Here is a 17,180-nt window from a genome sequence, read left to right as displayed (position 1 = left end):
TAAGAGATTGCTAACATCAAAAGTAATAACGAGGAAAACAAAGCTTCAGGTTTATAAAACTATAATCAGACCAACCATTATCTATGGATGGATCAGAGACATGGACTCCAACCCAGAAACAAGAAAAAATGCTGACAAACTTGGAAAGAAAAATTCTTAGAACTATTTTTGGACCTGTCAAAGAGGGTGATCTGTGGAGAAGGCGATACAATTTTGAAATTACAAGACTATTTAAAGGAAAAGATATAATAAATTATGTAAAAGCAAAGAGAATTCAATGACTAAGACACCTTGAGAGAATGGAGGAAAATAGAGACACTAAGAAGATATTCAAGGGGCAGGGCCAAAGGAAAAGAGGAAGGCCGACTAAGAGATGGTTAGACGAGGTGGAAAAAGATCTTAAGACTCTAAAAGTCCGAAACTAGAAGCAAAGAGCTAGAGACAGGCGACTTAGGAGGAAAATTGTTATTGAGGCCATGGTCCAACATGGACTGTAATGCCAAGGAGTTAGTTAGTTAGTTAAAATATTTCCGCAATAGCCCGTTTTGGGTCAGGGGTTTAAGATTTAACAATTTCGTGATCAAAAGCATGAAAACGCATGGTTAGTAATGCAAGCAGCTGTTACTTCCCAAACAAGCTGATATTCTTCGATAAGAAAGTGGGTTGATCATTACATATTTTATAATTTCAAAACACGAAATCCAGTATTTGATCGAAATCGGTCGAATAGTTTCTGTGTAATAAAATTTAAAAAAAAAGAAGTAGTATATTTAAGTTCTCATTTTTGAAGAAAAAACAGTTTTGTTCAAATTTTGGTTTTTGTCAATCAAAGTTTAGTTTAAATTAATGCTAAAATTTGTGCTCCTTACAATTCAATAAAAATTCAATAATTCTTAAAATAATAGACAATTATGAAAATTATTTTTCTTTGGGATCCTCTTTGTTCAAACCAGTTTTGTAATTATGTGCAAAAATATTTGATTCGCTTAAATAATTTGAGAGATGTCGCAAAATATGTAAAAAGCATAATTAACATTTAGAAATTCATAATTCCGTCGCTTTCTCTGACAACTATCGCGGCTGACTTTCCGCCTATTTTGAGCTTGGGCAATCACGAATTCGTAGAAAAAAGTATGTTTATTCTGTTAATTGGCATATTTACGTCCTACTTACTAAGTATTAAGATGGCTTAGTAACATGTGAAAATCTAATCATTGAATCAAAAGTTATTCGATTGCCCCGATTTTTTCCTTTTATGCTCCGCATTCATCACTTTTTTAGGGAAACATCGATGATACTTTTGAAGAATGTACTTGAAACTAATATTTTAACGCATTGTTGACCGGTAGAGAGTTAGCTTGTCAGCCCAAACGTTGTAGACTGATGACGAGTTAACTCGATATTTGAAGAATGTACTTCAAACTAATATTTTAATACATTGTTGGCCGGTAACGAGTTAACTCGTCCTTTGATGCCCAAATGTTGTTGACTGACGACGAGTTAACTCGTTATTGCTCTTGCATTATCTACTTCAAGTTATGAAACCCAGGGCGATATAGAATATTGCAATAGTTTACTGCATTGTGTTTAGTCTAAGAGCTTTGCTCATTGTGTATCTGAAATAATAGCGGTTGACGTGCCGGTCAACAAAGGGTTAACAAATAAAGAGAAGTGGACAACATCAATTTCAATACCTCAAAGCATGAGCGAAAAATACTTTAGGGTGATGCTCGGGGACGTCATCACAAAGCTTTTTTCAAAGCTTCTTTACACCTCTAACTGGCCGTTCATTCCCATACTTCTGCAATAGTATGCACACATCACCTCTGCGCATCCTAACGCAAGAATTCGCTACCTGTATGCCTCTTTCTTACAGTTTGCTTCATCAGTGTGTGACCTGTTGCTTTACTTTCAGCAGAGCCCTCTAGTAATAACAAAAAGAAGCAGTTAGTTCCTGTTGAGTTATAGACACCCTATAATTTATTTTTTAGTGTCTCTGTAGGGTTCGTAGTTGTCCTGCTGAAAAACACACTCTACAACAAAAAAATCGACGCACCAAGAAGGAGTTGTTTGATTGAAACGAAAATTGGTGGATAGGAAGACAATGTAGAGAATAGTAAATGATTAAAATTTCAGAACAATTGAATAATTTATTGTGGAGTTACAGTAACAAGTTCAATAAGGTGTTGACCCGTCTCTAGCCTGGATACAAGCTGCCACACGGCGTGGCATGGACCGATAAAGCTCCCGGATGGTCTCTTGCGGTATTTCCTTCCGAATTCGATCCAATTGTCGAACGAGGTCAACATTCCGTGCCAGATGCAATCGCCTTCCCATCATATCCCAGACATGCTCGATGGGAGAGAGATCTGGTGATCTGGCAGGCCAAGGAAGAGTTTGACAAGCTTGCAGACAGTTCATAGCAACACGTGCCGTATGTGGTCTGGCATTGTCCTGCTGAAAAACCAGCCCAGGGCGCTGCAAAAGGAACGGTAGCAAAACAGGTCTTAGGATGTCGTCGACGTACCGCTGTGCAGTAAGTGTACCTCTAATGACGACCAAAGGGGTCCGGCTGTCAAAGGAAATGGCACCCCAGACCATAATGCCTTGTTGAGGGCCGGTGTGGCGTGCAATAGTGAAGGCAGGATCCCCCCTCTGTCCTGTGCGTCTCCAAACACGTCCTCGATGATCGTCAGGACACAGTTGGAAGCGAGATTCGTCGCTAAAGACTATACGTCCCCAGTCGGGATCATTCCAGCATGATCGAGCCATGCACCACTGTAATCTGGCAATCGGATAATTGCTTCTTGGTGCGTCGATTTTCTTGTTATAGAGTGTATTTTGTCGTGATGTTCCTGATTTTTAAGTGTTCTGAATATCACATTTTTTACGAATACAAATGTGGATTTTAAAATAAATTTGTAGAACCGAAAGATTTGGATTTTAGATCCAACATTTTTTATTTTAATTAAAAACTCGAGTGAAAGTTGCAAAATTCGAGAGTTTAAACTTCGCAAGGGTTCCCTAATTATATATAGGATTCAGGCATATAGTCTCCCCCGTATGATTCAATATTTCAAACTTTTTGGGAATACAGTCATTTATTGAAAAAAGGAACACAATTAACAATTTTGCAATACCAAATTTTTATAGAATTGAATTTCGTGGTTATACGCTTATTTATTGATTTCAGCGAATGGAATAGCAAATCTTGAAAGGTGGAGTTCGGTAGTTTTGAAAATATTGATTCGTTTATTTCATTTAATTTAAAATATGTTCGATTTCAATCAATACAGTAATCACATCATGGAATTTTTAAATTGTGAATTGGACGCCTGCAATTGACGTAATCGTCTGTAAATCCAGGCATTTGTCAATTCAGAAGCCAATCAGGTTCGACACACACGCGTGACGTCGCTTACAGATATTCCAATTAAATCTCATAGCTATGTAATATCACTTCACTTCTTTTCGAGTTGCAAGTACCCAATTACAATAAAACAAAGCGCCTAGCGGTTAAAGACAATTTCTTAAATGAAAATCATAAAAGAAAAGGATAAAATTATCATCTAACTAATAACTAAGACTAATGCCGCAGCAGGGCGCTGTGTCCGTGCGATCAGAAAGTCTTGAAAAAGACAAGCAATGACTTTTTACATACTCCAGCATTACAGTTAAAAAAAAATTCTATGTACCATTTTGTGTCTCAATATATAATTCTGTTTATTTGTGTGAAAAAGCAAACTAAAGTTTCAAGCTCTTAATAAACAAATAAGATACAATTCTTTCGGGCTATCATTAGCATAAATTTTATTGAAGTAGAGTTATGTTTTCGTTTTGTCTTTTAAACATGTTCGATGTGTTTTAAAAACAATAACTTGTTTTCATTGACTGTTTCCTCAGAATCAAAGTTTTTAAAAGAGCAGGTAAAAGATAGCTAAATTTTTTTCAATTATCCATCACCATATTCATATATTTTGTTAATGCGATTTTTAGATACATAGTTTTATGAAGCTGGAAATTCTTTATTATGTTTACTCAAATTTAAAAAAAAAAGTATTTTATTAGCAATTAAAAATTTATATATTTGTACATAAAAAAACTACATTTGTCGCCAAGCCTATAACTTTTTCCAAACGAATGAAACTTACATTAGATCATAAAGACTTGTGTGCAGGTACACATTAAAAAAAAACTTTTAGTGCTATTATTATTTGATATCAATTCATAAACTTTCACTATTACTCAAAAGCTGAAAAAAAGCATACTGTCTGAGACATTTTTTGTGTTCTTTGGGGCTTTAGAAGAAAATTTTATTTTTGGAATTAAATTTAAAAAATAAATTATAAGAAAACTGCAATTTAAGGAGGATGAAAGGATACAATGATACAAAGTGAGGTCAATATTTCTCAATCTCCAGCCTTTTACTATTTTTTATTTTTTCTTGCTCAACTGGAGTCAAATTTTATGAATTTGTTTTGCCTTTCAATCTTTTTATTACATTGGTCATGAAAATGTTCTGCATGAATGGAGAGTTCGATCTAATTAATAATTAGTTAAAATAGTTTGGAAAAATTAATTGCATAAAAACTTTATGTTTTGAGAGTAGTTATTTTCAAATACTAATTTTTCACTTGAAAGCATAGCAAATTTTGGCTCTATTTTTTTCCTACTAAGTTTTGAGTACAAATAAGAGTTTGTAAATTTTTATTTAAAATAAAAAATTTAAATTTGCTCAAAATTGTCCTGTAAAAAAAAGAAAAGAAAACTTTTTTAAAATTTTCTGTATGCTGGGATCAAGAATTTAAATAAATGAATACTTGTAAATAAGAGTTTAGTATGTATTGTTCTTATACTAAAATTGGAAATACAAACAACTTATAAAATACATCCTAAATTCGTTTAAAATATTATGTAAAAATGCTCGTAACTTTTAATTGTTTCAAATACTAAGTAGAAATACAGGTAAGTTTTAATTCATTTCGAATATTATTTAAAAATGCACGCTACTTTTAATTCGTTTGGAATACTAAGAAAAAATGCATGTAAATTTGATTTCATTTCGAATATTGTTTGAAAATTTACGTGACTTTTAATTCGTTTCGAATACTAAGTAAAAAGGTGTGTAATTTTTAATTCATTTCGAATGTTACTTAAAAGCTCTCATGACTTTTAATTCGTTTCGCATATTAAGTAAGAAGGCATGCAGCTTTTAATTCATTTCGAATCTTATTAATTCTTGAACATTTTATTAATTCTTAAAAATGCACGCAACTTTTAATTCGTTTCGAATGCTAAATAAAAAAGCGTGTAAGTTTTAACTCATTTTGAACATCATATAAAAATTCTCGTAACTTTTAATTCGTTTAGAATATTAAGTGAAAATGCTCTTGGCTTTCAATTCTTTCATTAAGGTCACTATTTGTCACTTACATCTTCGGTGCCTTGGTTTGTTTTGGAGTGACCAAATATACGATTTCACTTTGAATTGTTCATGAAAAAAATAATAAACTGTGAAATGAAAAAATAATGACTGTTTCATACAACTTAAAATATCATTTGCACTAATTAATTAGCATATTTAAGGTTTATCCCTCGAAAGTTTGGAAAAATTATCACCTCCAGATAAAGCTCTATATCTTTACATCTCCACTTCAAAAACCGAGGTCAGGAACAAGGAAGAAAAAGGCTCATGTAAGCTGTATGCAAGTTAACTTTGAAATATAAGTATGTTTTTGTATTCCATTTTTAAAATCCTGATACATCAAATAGATTTGTTTAGAACATCAAGTATTCATTATCATCAAGTGCCAAAATTAGTTAAAGCTTCCGTCAACAGATAGAATGATTGACGAAAAACATATATTTTTTTTTTGCTGCTTATCAAACCATTCTAACTGAAGTATTTGCGCGAAATATCATTCTAAATATTGTCTGCTCTATGCTGTTGTTGCAAATGGTGATTACTTTAAAAACACTGTTTTAGGGTTTTTCTCAATTAGCAGCTTCATATCTGTTGATGAACTGCGTTACTAAGTGTGAAATTTATTCGGAATAAATGATATGGTTTCCTGAGCAGAACTCAGTAAGCCGTACATTTCTATTACCTTCCGTTCTTCACTCACCTCTCTCATTCCGTTCCAAATTTTCGATCATATTTGGGATACTCGTTAACCATAACCTAGCTCGGTAACAAATGTTATTTATTTTTCTCTTGTAATGTGCTTTGTAGTTAAACTCTGGATGCATGTTCTGTTTAGTGTCTCGCCATTTTGTTAAAAACATTTTCATGAAGCGAAAAATAATACGTGCAACACAAATTACGTCATCAAATATTTCAAGTGTATTTCCAAAATGTTTATGTTTTTGTTTATTACGCCTACCAATTTATTTATTATTTTGAAAAAGCATGCAATTTTTGACAAATTCGTAGTTGTATTTCGCTTTAAAATGACTTCATTTTCTTCTTTTTTGTGAATTCAAGAAAAAAAAGGCATCTTTATTCAAGCAGTAATAAAAGTTTTCTAATTATATTTGCTCGTGTAATTTAGTTATTTATGCGTATATTTCATACATTATTTTATATATATTCATGCAAATAAATAGAACATATGAAATGTAAGTCTTAAAACATACATATTATAAACGTATTACTTCAATTTTCGCCCACGATAGATAAATCAATGTAGAGTAAGTGCAATATTTTTTATTATTATTCCATAACGCGTGGCTCTTAATAATCACATTTATAATAATCTATTTCAATAATTATTAATAATAGGTTGCAGTATTATTTCTTCATTAATAAGAAATTGTAACTATTCGTCCGTGGAAAAATTTAAAGCTCCGAATTTGAGAACACATTGTCTTACATATAAATAGTGGTCTAATAATTCTATTTTATAAAGTGCATTACCGAGCGTTGAGACATATTTTTTCAATCTATTTTGTTTTCAATTTATACTAGGAGGCTTCGCCCCCTGCTCGCTGGCGCTCGCCAACCCCCGGAACTGCTTTCGCAGTTCATTTCGGATTGCTTCGCAATCCAATGCNGACATATTTTTTCAATCTATTTTGTTTTTAATTTATATTTATTCATTTTTAAAATTACTTTTATTCATTTTACACATTATTTTTTTTTCATTGGTTATATTATTTATATCTATGTACACACTATTTATTTAATTTTTTTTCGCTCTTTATGTTTAGTGTACTTTTTGTATTTATTCTTATTTTATGTTTGTTTTTATGTTATGTTATGTTTATTTTTACGTTAGGTTTATTAAATTCAATTTTTCAAATAAAAACAGCAATGATAATTAACCCTCCTGCGAAAGATTCTAGAAAAGAAGAAGAAGATAGCAGGGGATCTCATAATGCACCTATGGAGATAAAAGAACTGCCACCTACAGCTAAACTCTTGGAATCACCTAACAGTATTTTTATTTATTTTTTAAAAATTTATTTAAACCTTTACGTCTGTATTCATCAATGAAGATTATAGTTTGTCTATAAAAAGAACTCCCCTCGTTACGAAGTCTAAGACCGTCTGCTGAAACATTATAGGGCATTTATAAGAGGGAGTTTCTTTCTCCCCTGGTTCCCCTTCTCTCACTGACTCGAGACAAAACCTATCTTAAATATGGACCCAACAACCCTACTTGAAATAATTAAACCTCATAACTATGATCACCGCTACTGCTCCAAACGAATGACGCGAGGAGTTCTTTACATAGACAGACTATACCTGCAGGAATCCGTAGTAATAAGTTAAGAGGACGCTTTAGCAGAGGGAGATCCTGATCTCACTACTCTATTCCTACTACTATGATCACATTACTCTTACTACATCTTGCTTGCTCCATTCCTTTACTTATAAATTGTCTTTCTCATCATATGCGCAATCTTACTTACTCTATTCCTCTGCTTATACTTGTCTTTTTCTTCATAAGCGTTATCTTACTTACTTATGTTCCGCAGTGGACTGATCGTCAAGACACGGTTCCCAGCAGATCACCGAAGTTAAGCATCACTGGCTGCGGTCAGTGTGCGGGTGGGTGTTCACTTGGATCAGTCTGCGTAGGGACCGAGGGTGTGCGGTATTGGTCCTCGTTAAACTGTGCTACCGTAGAGTGCTCGACTTTGCTTACAGGTCGTCGGGCTACCGAAGCGGGGGTGCTATCCCCTCCGCAGAGGATCAAAATTGTGATGGCACGTCTTCGGATCATCCTGAGGGATGTTTCCCAGACCGTCGCCAATAGCCCATTCTGCTGCTCTAGTGCGACGTAAATGAACAACAACAACCTTTACTTATGCGTTGTCTCTCCCTTCATATGCGCAATCTTACTTACTCTATTCCTTTACTTATACGTTGTCTTTCTCTTAAGCGCAATCTTACTTACTCTATTCTTTTATTTATACTTCGCTTCACTCTATTCCTCTTCTTACGTTTTATCTTACTACACTCATGTTCAGTTAAGGAACGAGTAGTGGATAACTTATGAAATAGAGAACGAAATCAAGTAGAGTTTTATATGAAAATTCATTAAAGTATTTCATTCATTACGTAACGAATGAACTCAAGATTATGAGTCAATGTTAATGGGCGTCAGAGCATGATTGTCCAATAGCGATGCAGCAAAACGGCACTTGTAAAAGATTTAATATGGGATAGGACCACTCCCTGACGGAAATGCATGTCTCGCAACAATTTTTCCGATTCAATTATTATTCGTTTTTCCCTATGAATAGCTATAGTCTTTAACAAATGCTGTAAACATTTAATTCAATTCTAAATTTCGGTTGGGAACGTTTCCTTGATCAATGTTTAAACGTAAATTTTTTGTCTGCTTATAGAGTGCTCCTTAACAGCTTAAATATTTTTATAAAACTTAAGTATGTTTCGAGTATGTTTGTTAAAAAATAACTTAATTTGAAAACGTTTCGTTAGAAAGTGACTTAATTTGAAAACTTATTACTGAAATTCAATTTCTATGGATGGTTAACCTTATGAAGCAAAGCGCAAGTAGAGTTGGTTAAAATTCGCATTAAGACTTCTCTTTTTTTAAATTTATTTTTATGTTGAAGCTTACAAAACATGTTATCCTATACTGTTATATCCCTCCTATACTGTTCCTGCACTGTTTAGAATATAGTTTATACTTTTTACCATTCAGTAGGTTAACTTCAGCTCAAAACATAAAAGACCGAAAATAACACTCAAAACATGGTAAACTTTACACTTTATTTATGTCATGATATTAATTATTTTCAGTCGGTATGACTTTCAACATTTTAGATTTTTTTTAAGAAATATCTTATGAATTGCCTAAAAAGTTGCCTAGAAAATCTATTGAAAAGTCTATGCTAAATATTAAAAAAATCTTTTTTTAAAAAGTTAGCTTATCAGTAATAAATATTTGTATTATTTGTTTAAGATTTTTAGACACTTTGATGAATTTTGCTTCTATGAGAACCCACTTACAGTTCAGTAAACATGCTAAAAAAAAGTTTGTTGACGTAGGGCATAAGGCACTGGGGATGCGATTGTTCTTGTTTTCCAGTGGCGCCATCTATGGCAAAGAATTCGACTTCTGCCGCACCCGTTTACAGGGCGGACCCATTCATACAGATCTTAATTTTAATCTAGATCAGAGAACGACCAATCTACAATCCAGATCTCCCAGAGGTATAATTTGTTATGGAAATATGGAGGGCTTTGTGACCCCGCAGATTTAACGTGCGCCAGTCACTATTTACTACACGGGGAGTCCTCGACCTGCTGGATTTGATCTACTCTCACGAAAGTGAGTCAAACGCCTTCCAACCAGGCTATCCCGGCTTTAAGATACTCTTGCTCGGTAAAGACCAGAAACTTTATTTAGTACATGGTTCAAAATCTTTCTAAATTTTTTCCTTACCCTCTCGTTAAAAAGAGTAAAAGTTTATTTTTTTTGAATAATTTTATACCATTAATGGTTTTGGGAATGTTTTTAAATGTGATAATTAACAAGTAGACCTTTGTTAATTCGCGCACTTTTAAGCAAGCATCAAAACAGGTTTACGTTGATGTGAATTAGCTTATTTATTTGTGAATTTTTAGGAGCAGCCGAAAGAACCAATGTGAATATCCGTGGCGAAGGTGGCGCCGATGTGCTCGTTGCCGGGCCAGGTATATTCAATGTGCCTTTCACAAGGTTAAATGTTTCTCTCCTAGATGGTACGTAACGCTTTATTTAATGTTGTTTTTTATTTTTTTTTTAGTAAACATGTCTATTCAATAATGATCCGTGGTAATTTTGATTAATCGTGACTAAAAAAATGGAGCCCACTAGTTTCCTAAATCGGTTTGCCCAGATCTAACAAAAAAAGATAAAGCGTAACAGGTGGTTTCAATTAGAGTGCCTAGAGTAAGGCACTCTAGTTTCAATCATTGTTTATAGAGGGCATAAGTAAACGGGAGTAACTGTACTTTTTTGACAGCATTGAGATAGCCTTATATGTAACAACTAAGTTATTGATTTAAATCAGCTTTGGTTTATATTAGTTAGTAATTGAAATAATGCTTAGAAATTCGACAAAGCGTAGCAGACAGCTTCAATCATTGCTTACAGAGGGCATTACTAACAAAACGGAAGTAACAATATCTTTATGACAGCATTAAGATACGTAACAGATAAGTTATTGATTTAATTCAGCTTTGGTTTATATTAGTTAGTAATTGAAATAATGCTTAGAAATTCGACAAAGCGTAGCAGACAGCTTCAATAATTGCTTACAGAAGGCATTACTAACGAAACGGAAGTAACAATATCTTTATGACAGCATTAAGATACGTAACAGATAAGTTATTGATTTAATTCAGCTTCGGTTGGTATTAATTAGATATTTAAATAATGCTTAGAAATTGTCAGTATCTTAAGGTGCAAAACTTTTCGCCACTGTTTAATCAGATATGTTTCATTTTTCCTTTATTAATATTCTTTTCATAAAAATGACAGTTTACGTTTTATTTTATTCATTTATTTATTCACTTCTTTTCACTTTAGGAATGGTTTCTTTAGACGTTTTGGGTAGCTGTTTTCTTTTCATATTGCAATTAATAATGATAACTATAGGTAAGAAAATTCCAGTGTTTTGACCTTTAAAGTTTAACCGGCACTATTTTTAATGTTTAATTGTTATTTAAAAAACTGTTGACTATGACTTGTTTTAAATATTGTAATTTTTCTTAAAAATAATAACGTAGCCTTGCATTTTTATATTTATCCTTGAATATAAATTTTGATTTGCAGAAAAAAATCTTTGTAAAAAGGAAATTAATAGCTTAATTATTTACTAAACTCTTTCTTAATTATTACTATTATTATGAAATTAGAATCGATATAGATACATAATCGATATAAAAACCAATATACCATAAACCATTAATCTAAAAACAATATGCCAATCAAATCAGACTATAAACCCTTTTTCCTTTACCGCTGTTTTGCGAACCCCAAGGGGTCCTTGAAGTATGTAAAAAAAGGGTTGACGAAAATATGATAGTAATGATGGAATTTTAAATGAAAAATGTAATTGTTGATACGGGCCGATAAATATAGAGGTGGGGTGTTCCCAGAAAACTGTGGATATTAAAATGGGGTAAACTTGACCTACTTATAGTGGTGCTTCGTTTAATGTGGTTTCATATACAGGGAGTTCCAAAAGTGTTCGATTATTTGAAAAATCAAATTAAGAAAGCCTGAAAAAGATGACGTTTTGCTTTGGAAACCAGAAATTATTTTCACCAAATGTTAAAATTAGTTACAAAGCTTTCTAATAGATGGCACAGCAGACTCTAAGAGCTATCTAACTGTACTTCTGCATCATATCTGAACAATCCAAATGAAATATGTTCACGTGTGTCTGTTAACTTTGCCCTCACACTATACCATCTTGCTGCCGCAAACAATAGCTGTTTTGAAGAACATTTTTTCCCCCACAGTTTTTCTTAGTAGAGTCATTTGTTGATGAACTTGAAAAAGAAGCCAAGCTGCCTAACCAAAAAGCAACAAACTATATATTTTGTATATCTTTTTTTTTTTCATTGATTTTCCCAATCATGATCACCTTGTATTCATTATTATAGGGATCGTATTTATACATGATTGTCCGGCTCAACGATATATTCCTATCTTCCTAATTGTTTTTGGGGTGTGTGGTATTATTCAAAAGTGCCTGAGCTTTTGGCCAAAAATGATAGTCTGTTACTACATCGTCGATGTTTTTCAAACGATATGGTTCATTACTGGTAAGTTTCTCAAAGTTCATTTAATATTTTCATAACTATTCGATGAAAGATAACTTTTTCACTTCAGTTATTTTGTTATATAATCTTATTTAGGTATAAACTATTCGCGATCGAAACGCTCTTATGCGCCATCTGGGGAATGGACCGGTTCCGCGGCATGACCCTTCCCACTTCCCTCTCCCCAGTTGTATAGGAATGTATTATGATATTTTACCCTTTCTTAATATTTTTCGTATTTAATTGTCACAAATATTTTTTTTAAAAATTTCTACGACACTTCCTTTTGGAGCTATGTTCAATGTAGTTTTCAGTTCCATATAGTTTCCTAACTTAAAAGATTTTAATCTATTTGAAAATCAAGACAGGAACTAACGTACTTCCTTCTCCTATGACTCTCCACTCGCTAATGGTAAAAACATGCGAAGTGCTGCCAAAGATCGAAAGTTCTGTACTACGCCACCTGCAACCCATTTCAATCACCAATATTGGTTAAAAACGGTTATTTTTTTTATGTTGAAAAAATATTTTTTCTTCTGGTCAAAGCTAAGTAACACCGAGTTCATAACTATGTGGACCGTACTCGAGGAAGGAGGTGAAAAAACAGGGATTGCTCAGGGTTCGGTTGAAAATCTTCTTTAAAAAAGTAAGTTTTATATATATATATATATATATATATATATAAACANNTATATATATATATATAATGCAAAGAATTTTTCTTCCTTTTTAAATGCTTGGTTGTTGTTGTAGTTCATTTACGTCGCACTAGAGCTGCACAATGGGCTATTGGCGACGGTCTGGAAAGCATCCCTGAGGATGATCCGAAGACATACCACGCAAAGTCGAGCACTTCACTGTAGAAAAGCATAATGAGGACCAATACCGCACACCCTCGGTTCCTACGTGGACGAATCCAAGTGGTCATCCACCCGCACCCTGACCGCAAACAGTTATGCTTGACTTCGGTGATCTGCTGCGAACCGTGTCTTAACGATCTGTCCACTGCGGAGGTACCGCTCACTAACCTTGGCTTTTCATTCACCATCATTTCTTAAAAGTCGATATTTTTTTTTAATTTAAAAAAGAGTATATTCTTCATAAAATTTATAATACATTTATAATTATTATAATTTTATGTAAGGACATTTTGCTAATAAACCGAAACTAAAAACGAAAGCGAAACGAAATAAACGATTGCAGAATTTAAAAAGTAACGCTAGGGACCATGTTTTTTGTTGCAAGTTCGAAATTATTTTTGCTTTTAAAGCTACAGATTTTTTGAAAAACTAAATTTTTAGTCTATTTTATGTATAAGTTTAAAAATGTTACACATAACAGAGGATCGCATGAATGTTATGACAAACTTCTAGGGGAGTTAGGGCACATCATCAGGAATGCATAAGTTGTTATCGTGCATGGCTAAAGTTATTTTTATGTTGTGGTCTGTTCAGAAACACGCGAAGAGAAACAGTTTATAAAGAGGAAGCGCCTCTAGTGGCATGTGATGATATTTCTGGGTATGAGTTCTAAAGTAGTTTTAATCCTGGTGGTGCGCACCTAACTCCCCCAGACGTTTGTCGCAACATTTATGCGACCTTTTGTTATATTTGTGGATTTCAAACTGTTACATATCGACAAAAAAGAAACTAAAAATGCTGTTAGAAGTTGTAGTTTGAAGGGAGAAACTGATCGCAGATTTGAAGCCAACGATACGAAAGTATTGTAAGATCTGTTAAAAAATCTAATTAAATCTAAAAAATTGTACCACAGTGTAATCAACTGTACTTGAAAAAAAAATTAAACTTAGGTATATAGATTGTGTGATCAATCTTAATGGTTCAAAGGATTGGCACTAAATATGTTATTAATTAGTGTTAAGGTATGAATTTTTAAAATATAGGATCAGACATAAAAACGTATCTCCTCTTGGTTTCTTGACCATCAAATTATGGGAGATGGCTGTGGTTTGAAAAATATTGCAACCATAATTTAGTTTAGAGTACAAATTTAGACCTCTTTATGTTTTCTTTACAATATGCTAATTTCGCTATATTTCGCGAAATTTTAAAACAAATCGAATCTTTGACTTTGGACCATTAAGATTCGCACTTAAGTGTTTTGCAATTCTATCACTAGAACAAAAGTAATTTAGTGAGATATCTTGCTTTATTTTATTTATTTATTTATGTATTTTTATTTTTATTTATTTGTTTTAGTTCACTGTTTAACTCTTTTCTATCTTACCATTGTAATCTATCTTATTATTTAGCTTATCATTGTAATTTATTTTAATTCCTCTTCCTATTCCATGTAAAATATAACTTTCAGTAAATATTTATTACTTTTTATTATTTTATTAAATCATAGTCGAAAAAATTTCGAATTGCAAGGTATAAATTTTTTACATCATTTTAAGGGATGTAATTTTATATGGCAAAATACAAGTTTTGAGCGAAATCGGTCAAATATTTCCTGAGTAATTGAATTTTAAAAGTACAGTTTCTTTAAAATTCGATCTCTATGCACACTGTACATTTCACGAACTTAAAAAAACATAATATTGGAAAATTTAAAAACTCATTGTAATTCTTTTGCCAGCCCTTCCTTGGGTTTGAATTTCGACTACACACAAACGCATCTGGACACACACCTTCATAATGTTATGGTGGTGTTGTCATAATAGTATGGTGGCTTCATAATGTTATGGTGGTATGGCTGGGTTCCGTAAATTTAGCACGTGACTGGAAACATAGACGCCAGTAGCCCATTGTGCAGCTACAATGAGACGTAAATAAAGTACCTACCTCCCAGCAGGAGTATTTCTCAATTTACACATCAAGACTTGCGCAGTCAGGGTTTGGCGAAATTTGTGCTTAAAAACTGGCCTTCTCAGGGCCCTTATCTAACCCCATAGAGCGCCTTTATAATGAATTAGAACGTAAGATATGTAGCTAGCCAAATCGTCCATCTCACTGTCATGCACCCACTTCAGTTCTAATAATGAACGCCTGGAAGTAAATTCGTACCCAGATCGCAGGCAACCTTTTACGGCAAACATCGTATCTTCATTTGTTTGGTGTAAAAAGATTGGTTAATTAATCATTTTTCAAATTTAGTAGAAATTTTATTATACCGAGCTTGTTTCTTTAACTATTAAACAAATGCATGCAAAACTTAGCAAAAAACATCATTTTTTTAGCTTTTACTGTAAATTTTGTTTTTGTCTTTTTTCATTCTAGCTTTGTCTAGGCTCTCAAATGTAATATTTCATTTGTGTTGAAATCATAATGATTCACTTTTAAAGTGTTTAAGAAAGTATGTAAAAAATATATAAATAGTATATAAAAAGTAAGTAAAGCCTGCTCAAATAAATCTTGTTTCAGTGATGGTCATAAAACCTAAAATAAAACTTGAGAAGGTGAAATCCTCCTAGGTTTGAGAAAGCTGTCAACTTTTGACTTGCGAACGACGATGCAGCCTCTATACCAGAGGATTTTCTAACCTTATTTTGTAAAGGCAGATTTAATTTCGATGTAAAAGGATTGTTCAAGCGAGTTTATAGTGCGAACCTTACAGCAAGTAAGCTACACTAGTTAAATTTAACGTAAGCTTTATTTGCTAATCATTAATAAACCTTGTTGGACTTTGTGATAAAAGTTGTTGTCGACATTAAAATCAATGCTATCTGGGTATGGCCAGCTTTCAGAAACTAGTGGTGTCTTTCATGTGAGTCCAGGTTGTCCTGAGTGCAAAAGGGGGACCATCTTTTTTGAGTTCATACTACTGGTTGTCCGGTTACTTTCACTATATAGTTTATTGCTTTATTTTTCATTCAACTTCTTGCATTTTATTTTTCTGATTTAGGTTGCTATTGGATATACACTGTTCACGCAAGATGGGACAGTGTTGATCACTGCAGTGAGACTTTTTGTGACAAGACAGTCTACTTGTTCGCGTTTTGGTTGGTGTCTGTCATATTATTGATTGTTGGTGTGATTATAGTTATCCTCGTTGTATTGATCATATGCGCAATTATTTGCTCCATTTTTCTAGCTCTCGGTGGAATGTTCGGAAGACGTATGAACGTGCGGGTTATTTCTTGAGCTCTATAAAAGAACGAAATAAACACTGTTTCTTTTTTAATTTCACATTTTTATTGTGTTTGTAAGCAACTCAGAGCGCCAAGTGTTGTTTGGTCCAGGTAAGAAGACGATTGTCCTTTGGCGAGTTCATTTTGGTGAGGGATGTCATTGTGCTGAAGAATCGCAAAATTGGTTCGTTTCTTTTATTTTCCTTCGGTTTTAGTTTTTGGTAACCCCTATTTTAAACGATGGACTCCGTACAAAAGGGTGTACCATTATTTGACCTTCAATCGTCCTCTTACAATGGCCGGACAACTGGAATGAAATCAATTACGTTAAACTCTATTTGAATGACTTATACACCGAAGAGCCATTACATTAGGACCACCTTTAGCCCTCAAAACTGCTAGCAACCGCCGTGACATTGATCCCACAAGGTGCTGATAGGTAGTCTGAGGTATCTGGTACCAAGCGCTCACCAAATGGTCCTGTAATTCCCTCCCATTGCGAGTGGGTAGCGTGGCAGCACGAATTTGGTTTTCCAAGTAGGATCACAAATGCTCTATTGAATTAAGGTCAGGTGATTTTGGGGGCTAAGACATGACTTGAAAGTCACTGGAATGTTCCTTTCGACCCTTATGACATGGTGCATTATGCTGTTGGTAAACACCATCCCCCGCAGACAAAAACTGTTGCCATGAATGGGTGAATCTGGTCTGCAACTATGTTCAAGTAGCTTACAGACGTCAGGGATTGTGGGCCCTAATGTGCCCCATGAAAACATTGTTCCTGGTCGAGAAACCATG

General features: G+C 33.5%; 1 protein-coding gene across 2 annotated transcripts; it reads left to right on the top strand.

The window, feature by feature from the left end:
• Positions 1 to 3,856: 3,856 nt before the first annotated feature.
• On the top strand, positions 3,857 to 17,098 carry LOC107447832 (transmembrane protein 272-like). Of its 2 annotated transcripts, none has more exons than XM_016062864.3 (7): positions 3,857 to 3,926; positions 5,587 to 5,727; positions 7,311 to 7,436; positions 10,103 to 10,219; positions 11,049 to 11,117; positions 12,131 to 12,292; positions 16,157 to 17,098. In XM_016062864.3, exons 3-7 carry the CDS (start codon positions 7,313 to 7,315, stop codon positions 16,393 to 16,395), a joined length of 711 nt encoding a protein of 236 aa, XP_015918350.1. In that variant the 5' UTR covers positions 3,857 to 3,926; positions 5,587 to 5,727; positions 7,311 to 7,312; the 3' UTR covers positions 16,396 to 17,098. The 2 variants fall into 2 exon arrangements, with proteins under 2 accessions (XP_015918350.1, XP_071038991.1); XM_071182890.1 differs by having other exon boundaries at positions 7,278 to 7,436.
• The last annotated feature ends 82 nt before the right edge of the window (positions 17,099 to 17,180 follow it).

Source organism: Parasteatoda tepidariorum, chromosome 7 (assembly GCF_043381705.1).
Source record: "Parasteatoda tepidariorum isolate YZ-2023 chromosome 7, CAS_Ptep_4.0, whole genome shotgun sequence".
NCBI lineage: Eukaryota > Metazoa > Arthropoda > Arachnida > Araneae > Theridiidae > Parasteatoda > Parasteatoda tepidariorum.
The sequence above is the reverse complement of the archived record's forward strand: the minus strand, read 5'-3'. Positions and strand labels throughout refer to the sequence as shown.

Bases quoted from the DNA above. Each gene is read 5' to 3' on its own strand.
- LOC107447832 (XM_016062864.3), top strand. From the start codon at position 7,313: ATGATAATTAACCCTCCTGCGAAAGATTCTAGAAAAGAAGAAGAAGAT. The intron at 7,437-10,102 runs GTATTTTTATTT...GTGAATTTTTAG, and splicing joins ACTCTTGGAATCACCTAACA to GAGCAGCCGAAAGAACCAAT. The intron at 11,118-12,130 runs GTAAGAAAATTC...TCATTATTATAG, and splicing joins ATTAATAATGATAACTATAG to GGATCGTATTTATACATGAT.